The sequence below is a fragment of the Ochotona princeps genome, chromosome 13 (assembly GCF_030435755.1).
Source record: "Ochotona princeps isolate mOchPri1 chromosome 13, mOchPri1.hap1, whole genome shotgun sequence".
Lineage (NCBI taxonomy): Eukaryota > Metazoa > Chordata > Mammalia > Lagomorpha > Ochotonidae > Ochotona > Ochotona princeps.
In genome coordinates this window covers 46,881,448-46,908,746 of record NC_080844.1, presented here as the reverse complement: position 1 = coordinate 46,908,746, position 27,299 = coordinate 46,881,448, and the positions used below count along the sequence as shown (strand labels likewise).

Genomic DNA, 27,299 nt, shown 5'->3' with positions numbered 1-27,299 from the left:
CTATATAGAGACTTCTCAGCGTTAGGCGGAGAATAATGGGCTGGAGGCGAACATTTGGGACAAGTGGGCCCTGTTGTGTTGTGGCCTCCTCTTGCTTTAGAAAAGTGGAGAAAGAAGTCTTATGCTCACTTGCTGTGTGGTTTCGAAGGGGGAAGTGTCATTTTTAGAGGCAGCTTTGCAGGGATGTCCCCAGCTCCCCCTCTTGTTCCAGCAGCTGTTGGGAGCAGTCCGAAGGGGGTATTATATTTCTTCTGGTAACTCTGCCAAGAATGAGAGGAAATCCACAATCTGTGGTTTTTTTGGGGGGATGGGGTGGTGTGGGGAGGGAAGAATGGGGATGGGGTGGCAGGTGATGGGACAGGGAAATTAAATTGTTTTATAGTAAATATGCTGGATACTTTTCCTGGAAGGTTATTTCACTGAAAGGAATGATATTTCCTCTGCTCACTAACTCTGCAATAAGTTTCTTCTCGTTAGAGAAAGGGGAATAGTCTTTGAGTATTCTTTTCTTTCTTCACTGTAATCCCAGCTCTGACCTCCCATGTTTCTTTGGACTTCCCTTTAGAAAGGCAATATTGAGAAGGTGAAGCAAGATTCCAATAACGGTGGTTTGTATTCCTTCAGAGGGGATTCCCTCCAGAACTGAACTGCTAGGGGAGAGCCATCATTCAGCTCTTATCTTGGTTACAGTTTGGCTTTATCATAATGGCCTAGAAACTGGAGATGTAAAAACTTGCTGGGTGGCAACTGGTTCCTGTTCTTTCCATCCCTTCATCTGTGTGGGGAGGGCACTAGGAATTTTGGCCACTTGAGTTGGGAATCTGTTTTAGTGATTAATATGAATACAGCTTCAAATTAAAACTAACAACAAGAACAACAACTTTGGGAAACACAGCAGACACATTATTCCTCACATTTCACATGGGGAGCCCAGGGACAAGTCATTCCTAAGGTGGAAGGATTAAGTCCAGCCTAAGTTGGCTATAGCCTAATTTGCAAATCACATCGCTTGGAGGAAAGCTTGTTTACAAAGAGAGTAATGGTGTCTTTCTTTCTGTTGTTTATTTTCAGAAGGCCCTCAGATCAGCTTTCCAAAAGGGGCGTTATGAGATTTCTTGGTAAACTAATTCTGTAACCAGGTGGGTGTGGACAATGTCGTGTACCACATCTCTGCTGAGGAATCATCATGCTCATTGGTAAACTAATAGCACTGACAAGCTCTGTTGGTTCAGTCAGCATTGTATGTGTTTTGATCATAAATCTTTCCCCCCTGCCCCCCCCACCAGGACTTGGCACAGTGGCTTAATTGGTTAATCCTCCCCTTGCAAGCACTGGGATCCCATATGGGTGCTAGTTTGTGTCCCGGCTGCTCCACTTTCCATCCAGCTCCCTGGTTGTGGTCTTGGAAAACTGCAGAGGCTAGCCCTAAAGCCTTGGAATCCTGCACCTATGTGAGAGCCTGGCAGAAGCTCCTGGTTTCTAGCTTTAGATCAGCTCAACTCTGGCCATTGCAGCCTTTTCGGGGAGTGAGCCGCCAGTGGATGGGAGATCTCTGTTTCTCTTTCTTTCTGTAAATCTGCCTTTCCATTAAAAATAAATAATTTTTAAAGGATTTATTTATTTTATTGGAAAGGCAGATGTACAGAGAGGAGGAGAGACAGAGAGGAAGATCTTCCGTCTGATGATTCACTCCCCAAGTGGCTGCAACGACCAGTGCTAAGGCGATCCAAAGCCAAGAGCCAGGAACTTCTTCCAGGTCTCCCATACAGGTGCAGGGTCCCAAAGCTTTGGGCCGTCCTTGACTGCTTTTCCCAGGCTACAAGCAGGGAGCTGGATGGGAAGTGGAGCTGCCGGGATTAGAACTGGATGGAGCCCATATGGTATCCCGGCGCGTTCAAGGCGAGGACCTTAACCATTACGCTATTGCACCGGGCCCAAAAATAAATAATTTTTTAAAGATTTATTTATTTTTATTGGAAAGGCAGATATACAGAAAGGAGAGACAAGAAGATATTTCGTCTGATGGCTCACTCCCCAAGTGGCTGCAATGGCTGGACCTGAGCCATTCCAAAGCCGGGAGCCAGGAGCTCTTCCAGGTCTCCCATGCGGGTGCAGGGTCCCGAGGCTTTGGGCCATCCTCAACTGCTTTCCCAGGCCACAAGCAGGGAGCTGGATGGGGAGCAGGGCCACCGGGATTAGAACTGGCGACTGTGTGAGATACCGGTGTGTTCATGGTGAGGACTTTAACCACTATGCTATCACGCCGGGCCCAAAAATAAATAATTTTTAGAAGGCAAATATCCTGTTTTTAAAATGTATCAGGAAATTGAAAGCCTTGCCATAATTTTTTATGCTTTTTACTTACTCATCCTCTGATTTGTTACTGCTGTTCTGTTTCTGCCCCGAACTTGTTCTCTTACATCTTTTGAGGTGAAGCGCATACATTTTTCCCCTGAACGTTCAGCCTCTCTCTTGTCCCACAGGCCAGGTTATGACTTACTATCTGAGAGCAATTCCTGTGGAAGTGTGGACCTAGGAATTTATTTGAAAGCCCAAGAGATAGAGAAAAAGAGAGAGAAAGAGATCTCTCTTCTCACTCACTCCCCAAATGCACGCATCATCTGGGACTGGGCCAGGCTGAAGCTTAGAGCCAGGAGCTTAATTCTGGGCTTAATGAACAGGGCTTGGGTGTCAGGGACCCCAACTACTTTACCTGCTGTCTCTTAGGGTGTGTGTCAACAGGAGGCTGGAATTATAGGCAGAGTTAGGAGCCTAACTCGGAGCTCAAACGTGGGATGTGGGTGTCCAAACTTAGCCACTACATTAAAAGCTTAATTCTGAAAAATATAGAATTGTTTGTCAAACAAAGAAATTCTACAAATACTTCACAATTTGATGACATACTTATTCAGGGTTCTTGGTCTAACACTGGTCTGCAGAATGGTGGTTGGCAACCACTTTTAGAAGCACTAAGAGGTTTAAGATTTGATCCCTAGAATTTATGGCTAAAATTGGACAGAGAAAGATGTATAGCTGTGAAAAGCTAGAAATGTGTAGGTTTATGGAAGGCTCATCTAAGTCCAGATGATGTGGAGAGGAATGTTTAGAGGAGTTAGGGAAGTAGTGGCTTTAGTTGGATCTTGAAAATGAGTGAATTTGACAAGTTCCCAGAAGAAGGGAAAAAATAGGTTGGTGCTGGCAATAGAGGCAAAGGTGCAGGTACGGGGATAAATGCAGACAGATGGATTTGGCTGAAGTCCAGATGCATAGTGTAGAGCGTGAAAGGTGAGACTGGGAATCGGTCAAATGGGCTGCCGTTTGGAGTTGCTCAAGGGAGGTGAGGGCTGGTTCTGTTAGCTCCCAGCCTCACTCTACATGATCCTCTCATGGCGCTGCCGTGCTTCCCACAATCTCACCTCACTCTCTCTGTCAGGCTGTTTCCCATTCCCAGACCAGAGGGCAAAATAATATAATGGTTTTTCACTTTTTTGGGTGGGGGAAGGGACCTTAATTATAAACCTCTGCTGCTGAAATTGTTTGAGTATTCAATTTGAATTTGGTGTAAATCAAGGTTAGAAGCTTCTCATGGTGCTTAAATATTTGTACATTGGCCTGGCCTGGTGGCCTAGTGGCTAAAGTCCTTACCTTGAATGCACCAGGATCCCATATGGGCGCCGGTTCTAATCCCGGAAGTTCCACTTCCCATCCAGCTCCCTGCTTGTGGCCTGGGAAAGCAGTCGAGGATGGCCCAAAGCTTTGGGACCCTGCACCCGCGTGGGAGACCCGGAAGAGGTTCCTGGTTCCCGGCTTCGGATAGGCGCAGCACCGGCCCGTTGCGGCTAACTTGGGGAGTGAATCATCGGATGGCCGGTGCTACGCTGATCCAAAGCCAGGATCCAGGAACTTCTTCCAGGTCTCCCATGTGGGTGCAGTGTCCCAATGCATTGGGCCGTCCTCAACTGCTTTCCCAGGCCACAAGCAGGGAGCTGGATGGGAAGTGGAGCTGCCGGGATTAGAACCGGAGTGAATATGGGATCCTGGCGTGTTCAAGGTGAGGACTTTAGCTGCTAGGCCACAGAGCCGGACCCGAATAAATCTTTTAAAAAATAAAATTAAAATAAAATTAAATATTTGTACATTAAAGCCAGTTTCTTAGCATTGGTAGAAGACTTAGGGAGTACAAGCAATATGGGGAGGGTAAAATCTACCTTTTGGAAAAGAAAAAGGTTGAAGAAACTAATAAACAGTGGCTAAATTAAAATTCCAAGCCCCTACATATCATTTTGTATTTCTCTGTTTCCACTCCTTGTCCTGGTACCCCTTGACATGGCCTTGTTCTACTCCTATGGACAGATACCTTGTTTCCTGAGTTTCCAAGTCAGAGAAAGCTGTGCTTAACGAAGCCATGCCAAGTGTGCTGTGAGACAGCTTTGGTGGCATTCAAGATGGTACACGGAGGGAAATTGATCTTGTTCGCAAGTTTTCTGATCTAAGAGATTATGTGGTTTAAGGCCCCTCTGACGCACCGGCACATCCCCACTGCTGCCCCTAAGCCATTTTCGTCCAGACTAGGTTTATTTATTTGCTTATGGTTTTGGGGTGTGAACAAGGAGAGGGGAAATGAAGGGACATTCTAGATAACTACCTAGATAAATTTCTGCTACCCCTTTGGACTCACCAAGATTTTCAGGGGCCTGGTAATTGACTATGGATGCATTTTGTATTGTTTTTGTTTAAAATAGATCCTGTGCTCAGGAATGCAGTCAGACTGTGCTGGTGAGTAAGTGCCAGAAAGCTGAGAGGGAGGACCAAAGTGGAAAAATGAGCCGGAGGCAGGAGAGGGCTGGGAAAATGGCACTTCAGCCAAGTCCACCTGCCAGGTCCGAGATACCTCTCTGCATTAACAGCCACCAAGAGATTTATTTACAGGGCACTAACCATTTTTTGAGGGTAACACCGTCACTTCACATCAGTAACTATACAGGAGAAATGATCAACTGGAGGAGAAGAGTCCTTATTGAGTTCCTAGGTCTTCTCAGGCACTTTTTTATCTGCCTTGTTGGATGGACCCCCTGTGGTAGGACAGAGGCAGCCCTTCCCCACCTTCATCCAGCCCAGGGAGGGAGACATCTGTTTTCAGAATAGGAGATTTCTTAATTTCTCTGGATTTTTCTTGTGCTAAAGTCAATAAAAACATAGAGGCAGTTTTGATACCAGTAAGAGAATTGACCCATTCAAGACGATTGGATAAAAGGGATGATAAAGCTGAACTGTTAGGTTGTTTTTTAACAAAATTATACTTTTCACATCAAAACCATTCACAATTTTTTTAAGTTGAAATTGGATTTGAAAGAGCAGTGATGTTTATCTGAGAAGATGCCTACACCTGCTGTTTGGTAGCACCCTGTAAAGTTCAACTTTGGAAGTTTCTTGCTGTTGTAACGAAGCCCTCCGGGAAGTGCTGTGACCCTTAGTAAAGTGTCAGCCGTGGCAGTGATGATAGAGGTATTGTCCTTATGCCAAGTTAGGAAGTAGGCTGACTTCTTTTCCCTTGTCATTTCCTGCTATGATCCAGAATATTCCATCTTTACTCTCACCTCCACCTGTCAATTTAGGCCTAACTCAAAAGGGGTGATACACCTATAAATTATTTCTTTTGTATCTGGGAGAAATTTTCAGGAAACAGTTGACAAGGGAGCTATTTTGGTCTAAATCTCTCTGCATCTGGTAGTACAGGCTGCTTTCTAGTAGTGTGAAGCTAGGGATCATGTTCACGCACTGGAAAAATTGAATTGAAATTTTAACCTTAACATGTGCTTACCCAAGTCCCACTCATGAAGCCTGAAAGATGACAAACGTTTTCTGTTAGAGGAATGACTTATAATAGTTGTGACTAAATTAATTAGAGCAAAATGAAATGATTATTAATTTTAGTCATGGTGTAGGTTTAAGGCCAAAACAATGGATATTGACTATTGTAAATATTTACGTTCAAGTAAGGAGCCTTTTTGTAGTGATTTATAGCTTATACTGTATTTTTTTTAAGATTTCTTTTACTGGGAAGGCAGATTTACATAGAGGAGATACGGAGAAAAGCTCTTCCATCTGCTGGTTCATTTCTCAAATGGCCACAGTGGCTAAGCTAAGCTGATTTGAAGCCAAGAGCCAGGAGCTTCCCCTTGGCCTCCTATGTAGGTGCAGGGTCCCAAGATTTTGGGCCATCCTCAACTGCTTTCCCAGGCCACAAACAGGCTGAATAGGAAGTAGAGCAGCTGGGATAAAGCCATCGTCCATATGGGATCCTGATACATGCAAGGTGAGAACTTTAGCCACTAGAATACTGCTCGAGGCCCTGTATTTTAAGCGCTACATTTAAAACTGCAGTTGTGTGAGGTGTTATGCTTGTTTCATAGGTGAAGAAATGGACAATTGGAGTAGTTTACTGGGATTATCTGCATTTTATACCTTTTTAAAATTTAAAAAAATTTTTTTTAAAGATTTATTTATTTTTTTATTACAAAGTCAGATATACAGGGAGGAGGAGAGACAGAGAGGAAGATCTTCCGTCCGATGATTCAATCCCCAAGTGAGCCGCAATGGCCGGTGCTGTGCCGATCTGAAGCCGGGAACCAGGAACCTCTTCCAGGTCTCCCATGCGGGTGCAGGGTCCCAAAGCTTTGGGCCATCCTCGACTGCTTTCCCAGGCCACAAGCAGGGAGCTGGATGGGAAGTGGAGTTGCCAGGATCAGAACCGGCGCCCAAATGGGATCCCGGAGCGTTCAAGTTGAGGACTTGTAGCCGTTAGGCCACGCCGCCGGGCCCAACCTTTTTTTTTTTTAAAAAAAAAAAAGATTTATTCATTTTTATTGGAAAGGCAAATATATAGCAAGAAGGAGAGACAGAGAGGAAGATCTTCCGTCCGATGGTTCAATCCCCAAGTGGCCACCACAGCTAGAGCTGAGCTAGTCTGAAGCCAGGAGCCAAGAGCCAGGAGCTTCTTCCACGTCTCCCACATGGATGCAGTGTCCCAAGGCGCTGGGCCATCTTTGACTGCTTTCCCAGGCCACAAGCAGGGAGCTGGATGGGAAGCGGGGCTGCCAGGATTAGAACCGGCGGCCATATGGGATCCTGGTGCATTCAAGATGAGGACTTTAGCTGCTACGCTATCGCGCTGGGCCCTTTATACCTTTTCTATAACCTGTTTAACATACTATTGAGTTAAAGGTAGCTACAAATGCATAACTATCAACAATTTTGTGATGCATTTTATAAATTGCTTCTTTCCTAGAGCAGCATCATTATCGGTTTACATCTTCTGAACTGTCATTTATGGAGACACAATTTAATTTTTTTTCTTTTTCAAATTTTTTATTAGATTTTTGACAATCTCTATATAGTTAATTAGGGTAAAAAGGTTCAAGAGCTACAGGAAAGTGGGTAAGACTATTATTTCCACATTGTTTCCTTCATAAATCTGAGGTAAAGGGGGATTGTAAGGGAGAAGCCCCTCCCAGTCTCCCACCCACCCCAGGTCCCTGATGTGGGTCATGCTCCAAGGGTCTTGCTCGAGTGGTTTTGATAGTTCAACAGTTATGAATTGCTGCCAGTCTCTCCATTCTAAGCATGATGAGGTCGTTGAAGAATCCACTGATTGACATAGTCCATCTTAGAGTCTGTGTTTGCCTAGTTTTTCACTGCGAACATATGGCTGAGGTGGTTGATTCATTTGTTCTGTCCTCTGTCTTTTCATGGTTAGTGTTCTGAGTCCGGCAGTTCGATTGGGGAGATCCCCAAAGAGACTTTGTCAGAGGTGTTCCTAGACCAGATTCTTGTATGTACTAGCAAGTACAGGGCCCGGCACAGTCCATCGCCCTAATCAGCTGGTGGTTGCAATTGCTGAGTCAGTTCTGTTTCCAGCTCTGTCTTCCACACGAACCAATGGGTGTTGCAGTCCATCCTGGTTCTGCCTAGCACACACTCGGCCCTCACACAAACCAGTGGGAGCTGCAGCCTAGTTGGTGTGACCCACAGTAACCCCCACCAGGCCTGCCCCCTATCCTGGTTTGCCGGTATGTACAGCAGACTAGTCCCATCTGTCCCACATCCCATTCAGCTCTCATACATGTCAATGGACATTGAAGCCTAGTTCAACCCAACTAGCCCGACTATCCAGCCCTCACACATGCTGTTGGGTGCCTTTCTGTCTAGCCACCCCAGCCCCTGTCCTGGTTTTCATGCCCTCCAGTGGGGTGGTAACCCAAGAGGGAGGAGCTCACTGTTTCCCTTCTAGGCCACCCCCACTCCCAGATTATGCACTCTCCAGGTGGTTCTGCAGTTTAACTTGACAGAATTAGCCCCCTGTGCCAGCATCTGCCAGTTGATACTGCGGCAAAGCCCATTCAATCCTCACCCATTCTGATCTATGCTTGCACCGGTAGGAAGAGTCAGCCCAGCCTGGTTTTTTCCTGATCTAGCGCACTTGAGGCCCACAGGTGTTGTAGCCCTGCCTAGTCTGGTCTGCCCCCATCCCAGCTCATGCTCTCCAGTGGGAGGTAGCTGTCCAGCAGGGGAGCTCCCCCATATTTCCCCTGCCGGCTCTGTCCCCTCTCTCCTGGTTCTCACGTGTGCCGGTTGGATGCTGCAGCCACATCTGGTACAGGTTATCTCACCTTGGCATTTGGTAATGTGCACTGGTTTTTGTCACGACCGAACCTGGCTCGACCCACACTCTGTTCTGGTGCTCGGATTCGCCAGTGGATAATGTGAACTGATTCAACCTGGTCTGCCCTTGACCCATGCCAAATGTATGCCAGTGGGAAACTTTCCATGGCCTGTTCTGGGCTGTTTCCTTCCATGCTTCTTGTGCTTACCTGCAGGGTCTGTGTCCTGCTGGAGGAGTTGCCCAGGCTCCTCCATCAGAACCTCTCCCAATGTCAGATTTTGCATATACCAGGGGGTCCATGAGCCAGTCCTACTCAGTTTACCTACTATATTAGCAGTAACAGTGATTTTTCCTGACTGGCCTTCAACCCAATCTGGTTCTTACTGTTGGATGTTTCAGCCCAGCCATGGCTCGTCCATAACCACTTACAGCTCACACATGGCTCAGTAGGGGCTGGGATCTAGCCTAGTCCGTCCTACATCTACCCTGGTCCTCCAGAGCACCAGATGGTGTTGGAGTCTAGCCCAGCTTGGTGTGTCCAGTCCCAGTCCACACTTGTGCTAAGTGAGACTATAACTATATGCTGATCAGAACGCAGCCCCCATTCCAGCTCCATGCTCCTTGGTGGGAATCTCCACCCAGCTAGGGTGTCCCCTTAGCTCCCCAACTGGGCCTGTTCCTAGCCATAGATCATGCTCATGCCAGTGGTTGCTCTGACTCAGCTTGGCACAGCGTCTCACCTGTCCTGGCCCTTGCCTTACACACTGTGACTTAGCGTCCCTGGCTCACACAGACCAGTAGGTGCAAGAGCCTAGCTCGGCATGACCTGTGCTCCATCCTGGTTTCTAGTTTCGCTTGTGGGCTAAGGTTTGCTCAATCCTGCCCGGTCCACCCCGTTCCATTACCAATCCACACATTAGCCAGCCATTGGAGCTACTTTGCCCAGCTTGTCTGACCCCCAGGTCTGGACCACATATTCACCAGTGGGAGCTATGACCCGCCAGGGGAGTTTTCCAAGTTCCTCCACTTGACCCACTCCCGGACCCAGTTCTCATACATGCCATTGGGTTTTAGGCCAGTGTCCGGCATAGTCTAGCCTTCCTATTGGCCTTGTATGAACTGGTGAATGTTGCAGCCCGGCCCACCCCACATCGTATTCAGGATGCACATTCAGGCGCTGCTGCCTTGACCAGTCCAGACTGTTGTGGGTTCCTTTACCTGTGAGTGATGGCAGGCTCCTTGGTCACAGCTAGTTTAGTCCATCACCCCTTCAACTCTGGAGCTAACCAGTGGGGCTAGTATTTCCACGGGGTTTGACCCACACATCCCCCACAGAATCTACCCCTGGATATGGTTCTCTCATGTGCTACTTAATTTCATGGCCCTTCCTGATGTGACCATCAACATGTCAGGTAATAGGATGTGATCCTGCTAGACAAGCCCCGAGCCTTTGCTTTTGCATGGACTGGTGTTCGGTGATTACAAGTACTACACAGTATTTAAAGGAGTTTGGCATATCAGTGTTATCCATAAAGATCATCTGGTCCCTCTCCTCCAACCCTCTAGGTCTCATTACCCTTGCTAACCTTCAAAGGAAAAGTTACTCTGTCATTGGGATTCTTTAGGATTGATTGACATCCCAGAAGTACAGTGGGCTTGACATGGAGATACCTAAGCAGCAGTTCAGAGCCCAAAACTCCAGAGCAGGCCGCCAGGCGGCCAGCAGGCGGAGCCTGGCGCTGAATGGCAGACTGGCCACCCAGGGACAGGTCACCGCGTGGACGTGGTGGCTGGAATCAGAGCTCCGAGCATGGAGACGATCCCGGCCTGGCACTAACCAGTAGCCAAAAGGCTGCTGGAAATTTAAATCTCCAGGTCCCAAGCTTGCCCCCTCCCTGATCCCATCCACCATGCCATGATGGCGGCAGGAGGGGCCTGGGTCCACCTAGCCCTCCAAACATCTCCCTTTGGTGTACTCACTGTGAAGGGAGTAGGGAGACACAATTTAATGTAGTGTCTCCCCATCTCTGTTTTTGAGAATTAGCTTTAAAATGACCACTGCTTGCTCTACAATCATTGTTTCTAAATGTTTTACAGGCTTCACATTTGTCATTCAAATGGCGGTCTATTCCATTCCATTACTGTACCATTCTCCCCCACTGACAGATATTTGGGCTAGTTCCAAATTTTACCTCCAATATATTATAGATAGCTGCAGCTATAAATATACTTGTAAGGTGTAGTTTTTTTATTTTGAATTATTTCTTCGCAATATTTGGCTCAAGTAGGAATTCTGTATTGTAAGCTCTTTCAGTGACTTACCAGCAAATTACTTAGCCAGCTGAAGAAGTTATCAGCAGTATAACGTAGGCCTGAAAGTGTTGGGTTTTTTCTTTTTCTTTTTCTTTTTTTTTTAATATTTATTTATTTTTAGTGCAAAGTCAGATATACAGAGAGAAGGAGAGACAGAGAGGAAGATCTTCTGTCTGATGATTCACTCCCCAAGTGACTACAATGGCCGGTGCTGTGCCGATCCGAAGCCAGGAGCTCTTCCGGGTCTCCCACGCAGGTGCAGGATCCCAAAGCTTTGGGCCGTCCTCGACTGCCTTCCCCAGGCCATAAGCAGGGAGCTGGATGGGAAGTGGGGCTGTCGGGATTAGAACTGGCAACCATGTGGTATCCTGGTGCATTCAAGGCGAGGACTTATAGCCGCTAGGCCACGCCGCTGGGCCCGGGTTTTTTCACTTCATAGATGTGAAGTGGTATTTGAACAGCTGTTTTAAGGTGCATGTCCGTAAACTGTTATTATGGGGTATTTCTTCCATTGTTTTGTTGGTGAACCCTGTGTAACTTGTCCTCCCGTGGGACATAGATGACAGTGTTGGAGGAGCCAGGGTGTTATTTTGATAGATTTTTATCATCTTTTTAATGTTTTAGAGATAAAACTTGACTTATAGTGTTTTTTATCTTTCGTTATTCTTTTTTTTAATATTTATTTTTATTACAAAGTCATATAGAGGAGGAAAGACAGAGAGAAAGATCTTCTGTCCAATGAGTCATTCCCCAAGTGAAAGCAACGGTTGATGCTGCACTGATCCGAAGCCAGGAGCCCAGAGCCTCATCTGGGTCTCCCACACGGGTGCAGGGTCCCAAGGCTTTGAACCGTCCTCAGCTGCTTTCCCAGGCCACAAGCAGGGAGCTGGATGGGAAGTAGGGTTGCCAGGATTAGAACTGGCGCCCACATGGGATCCCGGGGCGTTCAAGGTGAGGACTTTAGCTGCTAGGCCACCAAGCCTGGCCCTGGGTCCTTCTTTATTCTATTGCTTTTATTTTAATTTCTTTTTGAACTCTTTGTACCATTTCAAGTTTAATAGAATAAAATTTGACTGCTTTAAATTGGGTACATTTCTGTGGTTCCTATAATGAAGAAATGGCCTCTATTCTTAAAGATAGGTATATATTTCATTTTCTTTTCTTTACATTATTTCAAATGTTCTTTTCGGTTTTTTAAATTTACTGTAAAAGAACAATTCAAAAAGCTCATGAAAAGTGCAAAGTTAGGAAAAAATGGTTTTTCACCAAAATTAACATATATTGAAAAAAATTAGGACCTGGAGTGGTAGCCTAGTGACTAAAGTCTTTGCCTTGCATGCACCACGATCTCATATGAGCACCAGTGTGTGTGTGACTGCTCCACTTCCCATCCATTTCCTGGCTTGTGACTTGGGAAAGCAGTCATGGATGGCCCAAAACCTTGAGATCCTGTACCTGAGTGGGAGATTCAGGGGGAAGTTCCTAGCTCCTGGCTTTGGATTGGCTCAGCTCTGGCTGCTGAAGTCGATGAATGAAATAGTGGATGGAAGATCTTTCTTTTTGTAAATTTGATCTGCCTTGCCAGAGTGCTAAGGTTTTGGACCATACTCTACTGCTTTCCCAGGCCACAAGCAGGGAGCTGGATGGGAAGTGGAGCAGTGGCCATCGCTGTTGCCTTGTGGCTAAAGTCCTTATCTTGAATGCAACAGCATCCCATATGGGCACCAATTCTAATCCTGGTAGCCCTGCTTCCCATCCAACTCCCTGCTTGTGGCCTGGGAAAGCAGTTGAAGATGGCCCAAAATCTTGGGACCCTGCACCCATGTGGGAGACCCGGAAGAGCTCCTGGCTCTTGGCTTTGGATAGACACAGTTCTGGCTGCTGCGGCCGCTTGGGGAGTGAATCATTGGATGGAAAATCTTCTTTTCTGTCTCTCCTCCTCTCTCTTTTTTAAAAAATTTTTTTTTTAAGATTTATTATTATTATTGGAAAGCCGGATATACAGAGAGGAGGAGAGACAGAGAGGAAGATCTTCCATCTGATGTTTCACTCCCCAAGTGAGCCGCAATGGCCGGTGTTTCGCCAATCCGAAGCCAGGAACCAGGAACCTCTTCCGGGTCTCCCACGTGGGTACAGGGTCCCAAAGCATTGGGCTGTCCTCGACTGCCTTCCCAGGCCAGAAGCAGGGAGCTGGATGGGAAGTGGAGCTGCTGGGATGAGAACCAGCGTCCATATGGGATCCCGGGGCGTTCAAGGCGAGAACTTTAGCTGCTAGGCCATGCCACTGGGCCCCTCTCTTTATATATATCTGACTTTGCAGTAAAAATAAATCTTTCAGAAAAAAAAAAAAGAAGAAGAAGAGAAGGAGGAGCAGCCAGGACATGATTTGGTACCCAAATAGGATGCCAGTGCTTGCAGGTGGAGGATTAGCCAATTGAGCCATCACATTGCCACCCCCCCTTTTTTGTTTGTTTGTTTGTTTTAGGTGTATTTATGTTTGTCGGAAAGGCAGATATACAGCGAGAAGGATCTTCTATCTGCTGATTCACTCGTTAAGTGACTGCAATGGCCGGAGTTGAGCCAATCCAAAGTCATGAACCTGGAGCTCCTTCTGGATCTCTCATGCAGGGGCAGATTCCCAAAGCCCCAGGTCATCCTCTATTGCTTTCCCAGGCCACAAGCAGGAAAGTAGAGCAGCTGGAACAGGAACTAGCACCCATATGGGATCCCGGCGAATGTATGGCAAGGATTTAGCCACTAGGCTATTTTGCCATCCCTTCTTTTTAAGATTAGTTTTATTTATTTCAAAAGAAGTGTTATATATAGAAATCTTCCATGTGCTCATTCCTTCCCCAAATGGTTGCAATGGCTCGGGCTGGGTCAGTCTGAAGTCAGGATCCCAGAATTTCATCTAGGTCACTTATGTGGGTGGCTGGAGTCCAAGTACTTGGACTGTCTTTCGCTGCTTTTCCTGATACATCAACAGGGAGCTAATAAAATGGATCAGAATGGAGCAGCCATGAGTACTTGAACCAGTACTCATATGGGATGCCAGCACCTCAGGTAGCAGGTTAACTTGCCACACTACAATGACAGCTCGTCAAAATATTTCTGGTATTTTTTCCTCTACGTGTATAGTGATACTTTTTTTTAAATTTTATTTTTTATTACAAAGTCAGATATACAGAGAGGAGGAGAGACAGAGAGGAAGATCTTCGTCTGATGATTCACTCCCCAGGTGAGCCGCAACGGGCCGATGCGTGCCGATCCGAAGCCGGGAACCAGGAACCTCCTCTGGGTCTCCCATGTGGGTGCAGGGTCCCAAAGCATTGGGCCGTCCTCGACTGCCTTCCCAGGCCACAAGCAGGGAGCTGGATGGGAAGTGGAGCTGCCGGGATTAGAACCGGCACCCATATGGGATCCCGGGGCGTTCAAGGTGAGGACTTTAGCTGCTAGGCCACTGTGCCGGGCCCTATAGTGATACTTTTTGCAGCATTGTGTACAATGACAGAAGTCTGTTAGTAGGTGACTGGGTAAATTATAATAGAGTCACAGTGGTAATCTATTCAGCTGTTAGAGATTGTGGTGATCTAAATGTGTTCATATGGAATGATTGCCAAGATATATTGGTCAGAAAGCAATGAGTAGTATAATATATTTACTACAGTTTTTTAAAGGGACTATTGGTAGGAATGCATACACACAGCAGCATATATGTATCTTGGTGACTAAGTAATTGCTTCTGGAGAGGGAGTCACTTTTGCATTGTTAACCTTTTATACTATATTTTTAACCCTATGCACTTTATGTTAACCAAAATAAATTATCTTTTGAAAATGAATAAATGAAATAAGGATAGGATGTACCATTTATTTAGTTAGAAAAGGATTAGGTATCATTCAGCCTGTTGAACCCATCCCTTCTGTTGAATCCTGAAAGCAGGATTTGTTTGCTGGCTTTCAAGAAGAAACGGTAACCGTAAAAGTTTAAGCAAAGGTTGGCATAACGTGTGTTTCTTGCCTTGGTCAGTGGCTTTCTAGGCACACATGGCAGTTGGTATTCTGTTTACTAACCAGTACACCTGTTTTGTCAGTGAAACAAACCAGTGATACAGAGAGGGAGTTGTAGGGGTGTAAAGTAGGATTTACAAATTCCTTCCCAGAGGTCATGAACTCTTCTCCCTATCCTGTACCAACCTACCCCGAATGATGTCATTCCTCTGCTTGTGTGCTCCTTTTCCTCTGGCTGCGCTTAACCTTCCTCATCCTCATCATCTCAGGATTTAAAACTTTTTGGGGGGGCTTGTTGTTAAAGTTTATTTATTCAGAAGGCAAGGCAACAGAGAGGCAGATACATTTGCTGGTTCACTCCTCAAAATACCTGCAGTTTCTGAGAATGGAATAGGCAGAGGCCAAGAGCCAGGAACTTCACCCAGATCTCCCATGTGGGTAGTAGGGACCCAAGTTCTTGAGCAATCATGTACAAACTTCCAAGGCATGCTTTAGCAGGAGGCTGAATGGGAAGTGGAAACTGGGTCCAATCCCAGGCACTCTATTGCAGGATGCAGGCATGGCAGCTTAACTACAGTGCCACAGTGCCCACTCCTGCAATACATAATCAGATGAAAACAGAGAAATTGAATTGTACAATAAACCCTCATATACCTAACACCTAGTTTCTTTAGTTAACATTTTGCTGTGTTTGCTTTATTGTGCCTTTCAAAAACAAGATACAGGTAATAGTTCATTTTAAATTCCTAACACTTTACATTTATGCATATATTGACTAGAATAAATTAGTTTATGATTTTACTTTTTAAAATTAATTTATTTGAAAGCCAGAGTTACAGAGAGAGGGAGATGAGGAGAGAGAGAAAAAAAAGAGAGATTGTTCATCTGCTGGTTCACTCTCCAAATGACTGCAACTGCCATGGCAGGTACAGACCAAAGCTGGAAGTAGGAACTCAATCCCAGTATCCCATGTGGGAGACAGAGACCAGTATTTGAGGAATCATCTACTGCCTGCCAAGGAGAACAGTTTCAGGAAGCTGGAATTGGATGTTGAACCAGAATTCAAACCCAGGCACTCTGATATGGGATTTGAGTGTTCCAAATAGTGTCTTAATCATTATGGTTCGTTCGTTCTTTCCTTCCTTCCTTCCTTCCTTCCTTCCTTCCTTCCTTCCTTCCTTCCTTCCTTCCTTCCTTCCTTTCTCTTCCTTCTTTCTCTTTCTTTTTGAAATACAGAGTTACAAAGAGAAAAGGAGAGACAGAAAGATCTTCCATATGCTGCCTCGTTCCCCAAAGAGCTGCAACAGCTGCAGCCGAGCCGAGCCACGAGCTTCTTTCTACTTTCCTACATGGGTGCAGGGGCAAGGACTGGAGGCATCCTCTGCTCTTTTTCCAGGCCATAAGCAGGCTGGGACACAAACGTGTCCATATGGGATTCTGGCACTTGCAGGTAGAGGATTACCCAATCAAACAATTATGCTGCCCAGATGGTTTTCTCTCTCTCTTTAAAATTATTTTATTATTGTTTTATGATACAGTTCCATAGGGTCTGGGATTTCCTTTACCCCCTCCCTAAAGCCCCTCTCCCCAGACTGATTTCCCCTATATTATTACGATAGTATAGTTTTTCATAAACAGTCATAAGTCCATCATTCTGCTATTTAAGTGTACCCTGATATTGTGGGCATGGACAGTGGCAGAGTCCAGCATTCTATTGTCAAGATATATTTCACAATTTCATTGGGTGTCTATTTTTGATCTGGAAGTGAAGATGCATACTGCAATTATATCCTCACATCTGGATACGATAGTCTCTATTGCATAGTTACTGAATATCCCATGAAAAGAAAAACCACAACATAAAATCAACAACAGGAATAAAAATAGAAATTTACAAAGCCATGAAGTTAAATGATATGCTACTGAATGACAATGTGTCGCTGAAGAAATGAAAAAGAAAATCAAGAATCTTTTTGAAGAAAATGTTGCTATTATATGACCTAAGAGTTTTTTTCCTCATAAAAAAAAACTTTTGAAAAAATAGAAGTAAAAACAAAAGCATTGAAATCTATGAGATATAGTTTCCACAGGTCCTTGTTGGTGGGATGTGTCTCCTGTAAGCAATAGATAGATGGTTTTGTTTTTTGACCCAGTCCACTAATCTGTGATGTTTGATTGATGAGTTTAAGCCGTTTGCATCCGGGGTTAATATAAATAGGTGGTAATTTGGTCCTGTCATTTTAGTAGTGGGTTGTTCATGGTTTGATTTAGTCTTCTGTTGTCATTTTACTGGGATGTTCTTCATATTTGCCTTTGGTTTTGGTAGGAGCCATTCCTTTTTTCTATCAAGACAACATCTTCTATCATTTGTAGAGCAGGTCTGGAAGAGGTGTATTCATTGAGTTTTTCTTTACTGTGGAAGAATTTTATTTTAAAAAACAAAGGAGGGCCCGGCATGACGTGGCCTAGTGGCTAAGGTCCTTGCCTTGAACGCCCCGGGATCCCATATGGGCGCCGGTTCTAATCCTGGCAGCTCCACTTTCCATCCAGCTCCCTGCTTGTGGCCTGGGAAAGCAGTCGAGGACGGCCCAAAGCTTTGGGACCCTGCACCCGTGTGGGAGACCCGGAAGAGGTTCCTGGTTCCCGGCTTCAGATCGGCACAGCACTGGCCGTTGCGGCTCACTTGGGGATTGAATCATTGGACGGAAGCTCTTCCTCTCTGTCTCTCCTCCTCTCTGTATATCTGATTTTGTAATAAAAATAAATAAATCTTTAAAAAAAAAAACAACAAAGGAAACCCTTGCTAGGTATGTTATTTTTGGCTGACATTTTTTTTTTGTTCCTTTTAGAGTCTGAAATATGTTGCTCCATTCTCTTCTGGCCTGTAGAGTTTCTTATGAGAGATCAGCTGTGAATTTAATTGCCATTCTTCTATATATCAACTGATTTTTTTCAGGTGCACATTTAAGGATCTTTTTCTTATGTTTGATGGAAGAGAGCTTGATTGTCAAGAGAGTCGTGGTGAAGATCACTTTTGGTTAATTCTAATGAGAGTTCTGTGCTTCTCCTGTATTGTGTTTGACAATTCTTCATATTAGGGAGGTTTTCATGTGTTATTTCATTCAGTACATCTTTAAACCCAGCTTCTCTTTCTGCACCTTCTGGAACTCCCATAACTCTTATATTTGGCCTTTTAATAGTGTCTTTCAGTTCTTGAGTACTTTGTTTAGCTTGACCCAGCTCCATTTCCAGGTTTTTGATTGTTTCCCCATTATGACAAGAAATATCTTTTAGTTCTGAGCTTCATTCTTCTGCCACATTCATTCTGTTGTTGAGGTTTTCTTTTCCACTGATTTTTTTCCTCCATTGTGTCCTTCATTTCCAACAATTCTGCTTGATTTTGTTTTAGTGTTATTATTTCCTGTAACATATTCTTTAAATTCTTGCATAAGCTTCTCATTGTGTATAAGCTTTTTTTTTCAAAGATTTATTGTTATTGGAAAGCCGGATATACAGAGGAGGAGAGACAGGAAGATCTTCCGTCTGATGATTCACTCCCCAAGTGAACCGCAACGGGCCGATGCGTGCCGATCCGAAGCCGGGAACCAGGAACCTCTTCCAGGTCTCCCACGCGGGTGCAGGGTCCCAAAGCCTTGGGCCGTCCTCGACTGCTTTCCCAGGCCACAAGCAGGGAGCTGGATGGGAAGTGGAGCTGCCAGGATTAGAACCGGCGCCCATATGGGATTCCGGGGCGTTCAAGGCGGGCCCATATATAAGCTTTTTAACAAGTTTTTTTTTTTTTTTTTTTTAAGTTCTTTATCCCCTATTTCCTCTATGTATTCCTCAGTTAACTCTGAGGTTGGCAAAGGCTTTTGCTCCTTTGCAAGAGAGTCTTAAGTAATATGCATTGTACCTCTGTCTCTTCTTCTGCTCTCGGTCATTGCACTTCTGGTTAGCAGATTCTCTTCTCCTTAGAGCAGATTTCTAAGCTGTGTCACTCATTATGTCTACAGTTTGATTGTATTGATTGCGCTTTGTACCCAGTTCTTCATTTGTAGTCACTTGTGCCACTCCCTCCAGTGAGTTTCATACTTGGGTTCTCAAGTTAGGCATTTACCACGGTCCGTATCCTCAGCTCCTCACTCACCACTCTCCACCTCCTGTGATCCTTTGCTGTGACTGCACTATTGCCTGTACAACCTTATTCCCACTTCTGATTTGAGCAGTTCCCAGGATTAGGGTGACACCAGGCATCCTAAATAACTGGGTTGTTGGTGTGTTGATCTTGGCAGAACCTGTTGGCCATTACGTCTGAGTGCCACGTGGATCTGTTTTGGGTGGTATTGGGGTCTCCCGTCCCGCAGAAGAAATCACCCGATACTCCAGGCTCTGATATTTCAAGAGGCACTTTATTCTTCCAACCAGTCCGTTTCCCAGCCGGTCGACTTGACTTCTTCCTTCTTCTTCCCTTTCTCTTCCTTCCCTCTGCTTCATTACCCAGTCTCCTCGTCGCCCCCCAGTCTTCTGTCCGTCAGTCCGTCGTGCCCTGTCCTCCGTCTCTGTCCATCTGTCTCTGTCTCTTCTTCTTCCTGTTCTTCCTGAAACCCCCACCGCTTATATACAGTCCTAATCCAATCAGCTTAAAGGTCACCGATGCACGCCGCGGGCAGCCCAATCATAACTGATCACATGTAGCACACGTGCCAAGCATGCAGCTACGGGCCAATCAGAAGGCACTTCCTGAAACCTGATTACCGCCAAAATCCGAGAGGAGGAATGGTCTCAGCGCCATCTTATGGCACACGTGCAGTGCCTCCAACAGGGTGGGACTTGGATGCCAACGTTGGTACTGTTTTCCCGGTGGGACCAGTGTGTGAGCTAGAAGTGAGTTTGCTCCAAGCTTCATGCATGCGCAGCTCACTATTGTCCCTCCAATTCCACAGCCTTTGCCACACTGCATAAAATGGTGTATGACATGGCACTGGTGGAGTTCTGGATCTGCTGACCATTAGGTCTGGGGCTACCTGGACTTATTTTGGGTGGAACTTGTAGGATGCCACATCAGCACTGTTTTCCCTTGGGGCGACAGGGCAATGCACTGAGCTGGAAATGAGTTCACTTGTGGCTTAGTGGATGCACAGCTTGCTGTTGTCTTTCCAGTCCCATAATCTTTGCCACACTACACAAAATGGCACTCCATGTGGTACTGGTGGGTGTATGGACTGTGAAATTCACCCTATTCCTGCCATTTCTGCTTGTGGTCTGCTACTCTGTCTGCTCCTGGTCGGATCAAGCAAATCAGCAGGATGGGCAGTTCTTTGCCTGGGTTCACCTCCTGAGCTTCTGGTGAACTCTCCTCCCCACCTATCTGCTAGTGGAGTTCTGGCCATCAGTGGAGCTTTGATCACCATTTGCTGACCACCCTGGAGCATCTGGTGACTGCAACACCACTCTGTTGTCTCCATTGCTTCCCCATGTCCACGGGTTCCCTTCTATTGTTCTATTTCCTGGAATCTGCTCTCTCTGCTTCACTCTGGCCAATAATTCTCCATCTGTTTAAACAAGTCCTTACCCTATTCTGCCATCTTGATTCTCTGGTTCTTTTTTTTTTTTTTTTTTAAGAAAAATTTATATACAGTGAATCTATATTTGGATAAAATTTATATTTGGATAAAGTGCTCAAATCTTAAGTATGTCATTTGGTACTTTTAAAAAAGATATTGTTTGAGGGCCCAGCTCCGTGGCCTAGTGGCTAAAGTCCTCGCCTTGAATGCCCCGGGATCCCATATGCGTTTTACTGGAGGCTCAGGTGGCACATGACAGTTCATAAAATGGCTTCTGAGGTGGGGGTGGGGTGGAGGGCAGCAAAAAATAAACTGGGGTGGGAAAGAAAAGCAACTCGGAGAGAGAGGGAGGAGCTGGCTGGATCCTTCTCAGCCCAACTGAGGGGTGGGGGTGAGCGCCTCTCAAGATGGGGATGGAGCCCTTCTGCCCGCCCTCACAGGGGAACTGGGGGCAGGAGGTGGATGCATGAGGCTGGGGCTTGGCTCCCCTGAGTCTCCAGGAAAAGGGGGGAAAGCTGATATTTCCATGTCATGAAGTCTGGGGAAGAGGGGAGGGAGAGTACAAGTCAGTTGGAAAAACTGGCAGATACCAGATGGTGGCTGGGTGTCCTTTGAGTTGGAATCACTCCAGCATGGTAGGGGGGTATCCCCACTGTTGATGGGGGCTGAGGTCTCTGGCACTGTGGGCTGCCGAGGGCCAGGGAGCTGTTGCCGGCGCCGCTGGAAGTAGGGGCGGTTTCGTGGGCGCTGGGGCTTGGGCCGGGAGCCGTTAGTGGGGCCTTGGCTGGGCTTGGCCTCACCATCTCCACCTTCTGTAGTTGGCTGCTGGGGTGGCCTCGGGCTAAAGTCCTCGCCTTGAACGCCCCGGGATCCCATATGGATGCCAGTTCTAATCCCGGCAGCTCCACTTCCCATCCAGCTCCTTGCTTGTGGCCTGGGAAAGCAGTCGAGGATGGCCCAATGCTTTGGGACCCTGCACCCGCGTGGGAGACCTGGAAGAGGTTTCTGGTTCCCGGCTTTGGATCGGCGCAGCACCGGCCGTTGCAGTCACTTGGGGAGTGAATCATCGGGTGGAAGATCTTCCTCTCTGTCTCTCCTCCTCTGTATATCTGACTTTGTAATAAAAATAAATAAATCTTTAAAAAAAAAAAGAGGAATGGAAAAGCAGAGAAATGGAAAAAGAGAGGGAGTGAACCCTCCCACTTGTCAGTTTACTTCCTAAGTGCTCTGAATGCCCAGGCCTATTGGGAGCTAAGAATTTAAACCCCATTTGAGTGTCAGGGACCCACCGCTCAAGTGTCAGTGACTTGGAATTGGGAGAGAGAATGGGAACTGAACCCAGGTGCCCAATATTAATATGGGACATGCATGTCTTTGTTTAATGCCTTTCTGACATGCATGCACCCTTGTAAAACCCAAACTCCTTCAAAATTTAGATGTAGAATATTACCCCAGAATGTTCTTACTGTTCCTTTCTTGTCTCCCCATTACCTCCTCTGGTGGTAATCATCATTTGTTTTTTTTCACCATGGATTAGTTATTCTCAGACTTTATGTAAATGAAGTCATGTATATGGATCCTTGTTTGTTTCACTCAATGTAATGCTTTTGTGATTCATTTGCTTTCTTTTATAAGACTTTTTGTGGCTGGATAATACTTTATTATATGAACGTGTGTTTCCTCAATCTCCTACGATGCCTGGGCTGTTTAAAGCTTTTGGCTATTGTAACTGAAGTCTCTATGAATATTGTTGGGTAAGTCTTTTTGTGGACATATGCTTTTGGTAATTACTAGGCTATAGAGCAGGTGTATATTGAGATTTTAAATAAACTGTCAGATCTTTTCCCAAAATGAATGTGCCATTTTGCTTTCTCATCAACAATGTATGATGATTCCTTATTAGTCTTCAAAAAATTTATGAACATGTAGAAGAATTTCTTTGTCTGGATATAGGCCTTTTGCCAGATAAAAATTTTCTGAGCATCTTCTACCAGATTGCGGCAATATATTCAAGTGGCGAGCAAAAATGTTTACTTTTTATTAAGGCTGATCTATTGGACTTTCCTCTTGTGTTACTGCTTTCTGTGTGGTTAAAACCTTTACCAACCCCCCAGAGAGCTGTGTCTGTATATTTTCTTCTGATAGCTTTATAGTCTTAGATTCTATGTTTATACTTATGATCTATTTTAAATTACTTTTCATGGGTGATGTGAATTAAGAGTTCATTTTTTTCCTAAGTGGATATGCAGTGACTCTGGCAATGTTGGTAGGCCATCCTCTATGATGTTGCTTTGGCATCACTGTAGACATTTCAAATAGTATCAAAGAGAGGGTTTCTTGGTTATCCAAACGTAGAAAGAGGAGAGTTACTCCTTCTTTGTCTCCTAAACCCTTACTTGTATAATGGTCTATCTTATCTGCAGGCATATGTTCTTTTCTTTTTTTTCTTAAAAAGATCTATTTATTTTTATTGCAAAGTTAGATATACAGATAGGAGGAGAGACAGAGAGGAAGCTCTTCTGTCTGATGATTCACTCCCCAAGTGACCGCAACAGCAGGAGCCAGGAGCTCCTTCTGGTGGGTGCAGGGTCCCTAGGCCTTGGGCCGTCCTTGATTATGGTAAGTGAGGCCACCGGAATTAGAACCGACACCTATATGGGATCTTGGTGTGTGCAAGGTGAAGACTTTAGCCACTAGGCCATCGCGCCAGGCCCAGGGCATATGTTCTAAAACACCCAATGGATGCCCGAGATTGCAGATATTACTAAGCCTTATACACACTACTTATTTTTTTCCAGTGCATACCTGTTCATGAAAAGTTGAGAACTTTCACCTTTTTACTTAAAAAAAAAAAAGTACTTTCAATTTTTCTTGAGCATATCTGAATTGCTAGCTCTGGTGCTTTTGAACTTTGGGGCCATAATTCAGGGTTGCTTGAACATAAATTGTGACATTGCAGCAGTGGCTCTGATAACTGAGATGCCCACTGAGTAACTAGTGAGCGGGTGGAATACACAGTGCCACTGCTCTGGACAAAGGCATCAGTCGTGTTGCAGGCAGCACAGACCAGCACTGTGTGAGACTTTACCCCATTACTTAGACATGCCATTTGTCCCAGCTGTTCTACTTCCAATCTAGCTCCTTGATATTGCACCTGGGAAAGCAGTGGCAGAAGGGCCTTAGCCTTGGGACCCTGTTCCCACATGGGAGACCCAGAGGAAGCTCCAGGTTCCTGGCTTTGGCCTGGCCCAACTCTGGCTGTTGCAGCCATTTGGGGAGCAAACCAGAGGATGGGAGATTGCCTATCTTTCTTTATCTCTTCTCTGTAACCTCGCTTTTTTAAATAAATAAATATTAAAATAAAAATACTGGGGATGCGGGGCCATGACTTAGCAGCTAAAGTCCTCCCCTTGAACGCGCCGGGATCCCATATGGGTGCCAGTTCTAATCCCAGCAGCCCTGCTTCCCATCCAGCTCCCTGCTTGTGGCCTGGGAAAGCAGTCGAGGATGGCCCAAATCCTTGGGACCCTGCACCTGCGTGGGAGACCTGGAGGAAGTTTCTGACTCCTGGCTTTGGATCGGCGCAGCACCGGCTGTTGTTGTCACTTGGGGACATCGAATGGAAGATCTTCTTCTCTGTTTCACCTTTTTGTATATCTGACTTTGCAATAAAAATAATATAAATCTTTAAAAAAATATATAAAAATATCAAAAAACCTTACAGGGGCTGGTGCCATGATTACAGATTAAGTTGCTGCCTCTGCCCATGGAGCCAGCATCCCACATGGGTTACTTCCAGATGCTCTGCTTTTGATCCAGCTTCCTGCTTATGGCCTGAGGAAGTAGTGGAAAATGGTTCAAGTTCTTGGGCCCTTGCACTCATGTGGGAGAAACTCCTGTCTGCTGCGTTCGGATCAGCTCAGTGCCAGTCATTGTGGCCTTTGGGGAGTGAACTGGTAGAATTGGTGGGTGGAAGACCTGTCTGTCCGTCTTGTCTGTGACTGACTTACTTTTTCTTTCTTTCTTTCTTTCTTTCTTTCTTTCTTTCTTTCTTTCTTTCTTTCTTTCTTTCTTTCTTTCTTTCTTTCTTCTCTCTCTCTCTCTCTCTCTCTCTCTCTCTCTCCCTCCCTCCCTCCCTCCCTCCCTCCCTCCCTCCCTCCCTCCCTCTCTTTCTTTCTTTCTTTCTTTCTTTCTTTCTTTCTTTCTTTCTTTCTTTCTTTCTTTCAAGATTATTTTATTTTTATCAGAAAGTCAGATATACAGAGAGATGAGAGACAGAAAGGAAGATCTTCCTCCAATTATTCACTCCCCAAGTGGCCGCAGTGTCTGGAGCTGCGCCGATCTGAAGCCAGGAGCCTGTAGCCTCCTCCAGGTCTCCCACGTGGGTGCAGGGTCCCAAGGCTTTGGGCCATCCTCAACTGCTTTCCCACGTCACAAGCAGGGAGCTAGATGGGAAGCAGGGCTGCCGGGATCCTGGTGCATGCAAGGAAAGGACTTCGAGCCCATCTGACTCTTTCAAATAAACATAAAATGAATCTTTAAAAAAATTACAGATGAGGGCCTGGCATGATAGCATAGTGGTTAAAGTCCTGGCCTTCAATGCACCATGATCCCATATGGGCGCCGGTTCTAACCCCGCATTTTTATAAATTAAAAATTCTTTAAAAAATTACAGATGTTTTAATTATGAAATTGTTCATTTAATATTTTGGGGTAATGGTTTATTGTAGGTAAAAACTTGAGCAAATGCAGCTGTGGATAACAGGGTGAGAGCAGAGTGTTCAGTTTTGGGTATATTCTGGATATGCTGAATCCCGGCTCAGTAAAATCAGAGAATCCTCTGTGGTTGCCAAGGAGTGGTAGTAACTGCATTATCTGTTATGTCTGGACTTAGGATGGCCAGTGTCCCTGTGAAGGAGCGGGTGAAGGTGTCTCAGAACTGGAAGCTGGGGCGCTGCCGAGAAGGGATACTACTGAAGTGGAAATGCAGGCAAGTAACCTCTGGATTGTAACAAAGCTGCCTGGAACGGGAAAGCATAGTGGTCCATGAAAAAGCTGGTCCCAGCTGGGGAGGGACTGGGCTATATCAGGTGGGCTGGCATTGGAGATCCTCAGACACCAAAAAGAAGGACAACTGTTTTTCACATTGAAAAACACAGTTATTAGAAAGGTACGCTATTTTAGCAAATTTCATTTCTTATGATCATTAAAAAGTTTATTGTGGAAATATCTTAAAATAGATACTAAAGAACAAAAAAAATTTTTATCTGTAATCCCAAAACTCAGAGGTAACCTGTTAACTCACTTCATGAAAGGAAATAAGTAAAACCAAGTATTTCCATCCATCTTGTTTTACCATTAGTTTGCTATAGACCCTTTAGGGAGTTACTTCTCTTTTGGCTTGCTTCTTTATTAAAAAACAAAATAGGATCTAAAGGTTTGGATATATGTGGGAAGATATAGGAAATAGAGCTTAGGAGAAGTACCAAGAAGTGTAGATAATGTTGTGGCTCTTCTAGTGCCACAGGTTTTGTGCTTCATGGATGCTAAATGAGTTCAAGGGTGCTGTTTGAGGGTGTTTTGTTGATGGGTTGTAGTGATAGGGAACCTCCTAACTTCTCCTCCCAGGTTGACTTGGACCTGTGCTGCTAGGAAGAGGCGGACTTTCTTCCTCTGTGCCTTTCCCTCTTGCTGTGTCCACCTTCCGCTGGCTTCACTGACACCATTTGCCCTGAATTGTATAGGGATGCTTGTGGTGACAGCCGAGAAACTGCAGGAGAGGAATCTGGATTTTTATAGTGAAGGCTTTATTTCTCTACCAATGTTTTGTCCCTGACGTTGTCATTTTGGGCTGATTTCAACCAATCTGGCAAATAGAAACACAGAACAGTTACCAGGCTGCCCTGGGATTCTCCACTGTTCACCTGGCGTGAACCCGGTTTCTTGTCCTAGGCAAGTGGCTGTTTACCAGATGGCTCTCAACACATGCATTCCCTTCTCTGCTGCTTATTGCCTGCTTGCATGTGCCACACACTCATGTAGGGGCTGTTTCAGAGGAATGTGCATAATGAATGGGAAATTCAGAAACCTGTATGCACTCTACACATGTTCCATATAATATATGCATACACTTGTAAAAGCCTCATGAGAGAAATTCATTTACTACAAAGTCCAAGCTGCATTTAATGGGCCGTCAAGTCAATTTGTGGGACTTTTCCACATTCCCATGACACTCTTATTAAGGAGTCTGGGGAAGAAACACAGAGCAGTCTGCCCAGTCTGTTCAGACAGGCATGGCCATGGGAGAATATGTCTCTGTCCGTGAGGATGAGTCAGCCATTCTAGTGCTTTTCTTGGGCACAATTGTAGAGCAGCATGGAGGCGGGGGCTGCTGTTTTTTTACCTGGAATAGGAACTTAGTCCTCAGCCCAGAACCTGGAATCTGGCAGCCTCCCTTCTTCTTCAGATGGACTCTGTACTATGATACAGGCCTGTGATTTCTTAAAAAAAAAAAAAAAAAAAACTAATTTATTTTAAAGATTTATTTATTTGACAAGCAGAGTTACATACGCACACACATATTCCATCTGCTGGTTTATTTCCCAAATAGCTGCCACAGCTGAGGCTGTGTCAAGCTGAAGCCAGAACATGGAACTTCAGATGGGTCTCCCACGTGGTGGCAAGGACCCAAGCACTTGCGTCATTAGCTGTAATCTTCTTGGGCACGTTAGTGGGGACCTGGGTCAGAAG

The 27,299-nt window shown here is 45.4% G+C and overlaps 1 protein-coding gene across 2 annotated transcripts in view; it reads left to right on the top strand.

The window, feature by feature from the left end:
- FBXW4 (F-box and WD repeat domain containing 4) overlaps positions 1–27,299 on the top strand; it is a 102,734-nt gene that overhangs the window by 8,839 nt on the left and 66,596 nt on the right. The window contains exon 2 of one of the 2 annotated variants that reach the window (XM_004579939.4): positions 25,444–25,539. In XM_004579939.4, the coding sequence (XP_004579996.3) occupies positions 25,444–25,539 (96 nt within the window). Of the gene's footprint in view, positions 1–25,443; positions 25,544–27,299 lie in introns of both variants that reach the window. The other variant, XM_058672094.1, reaches the window with a different exon arrangement.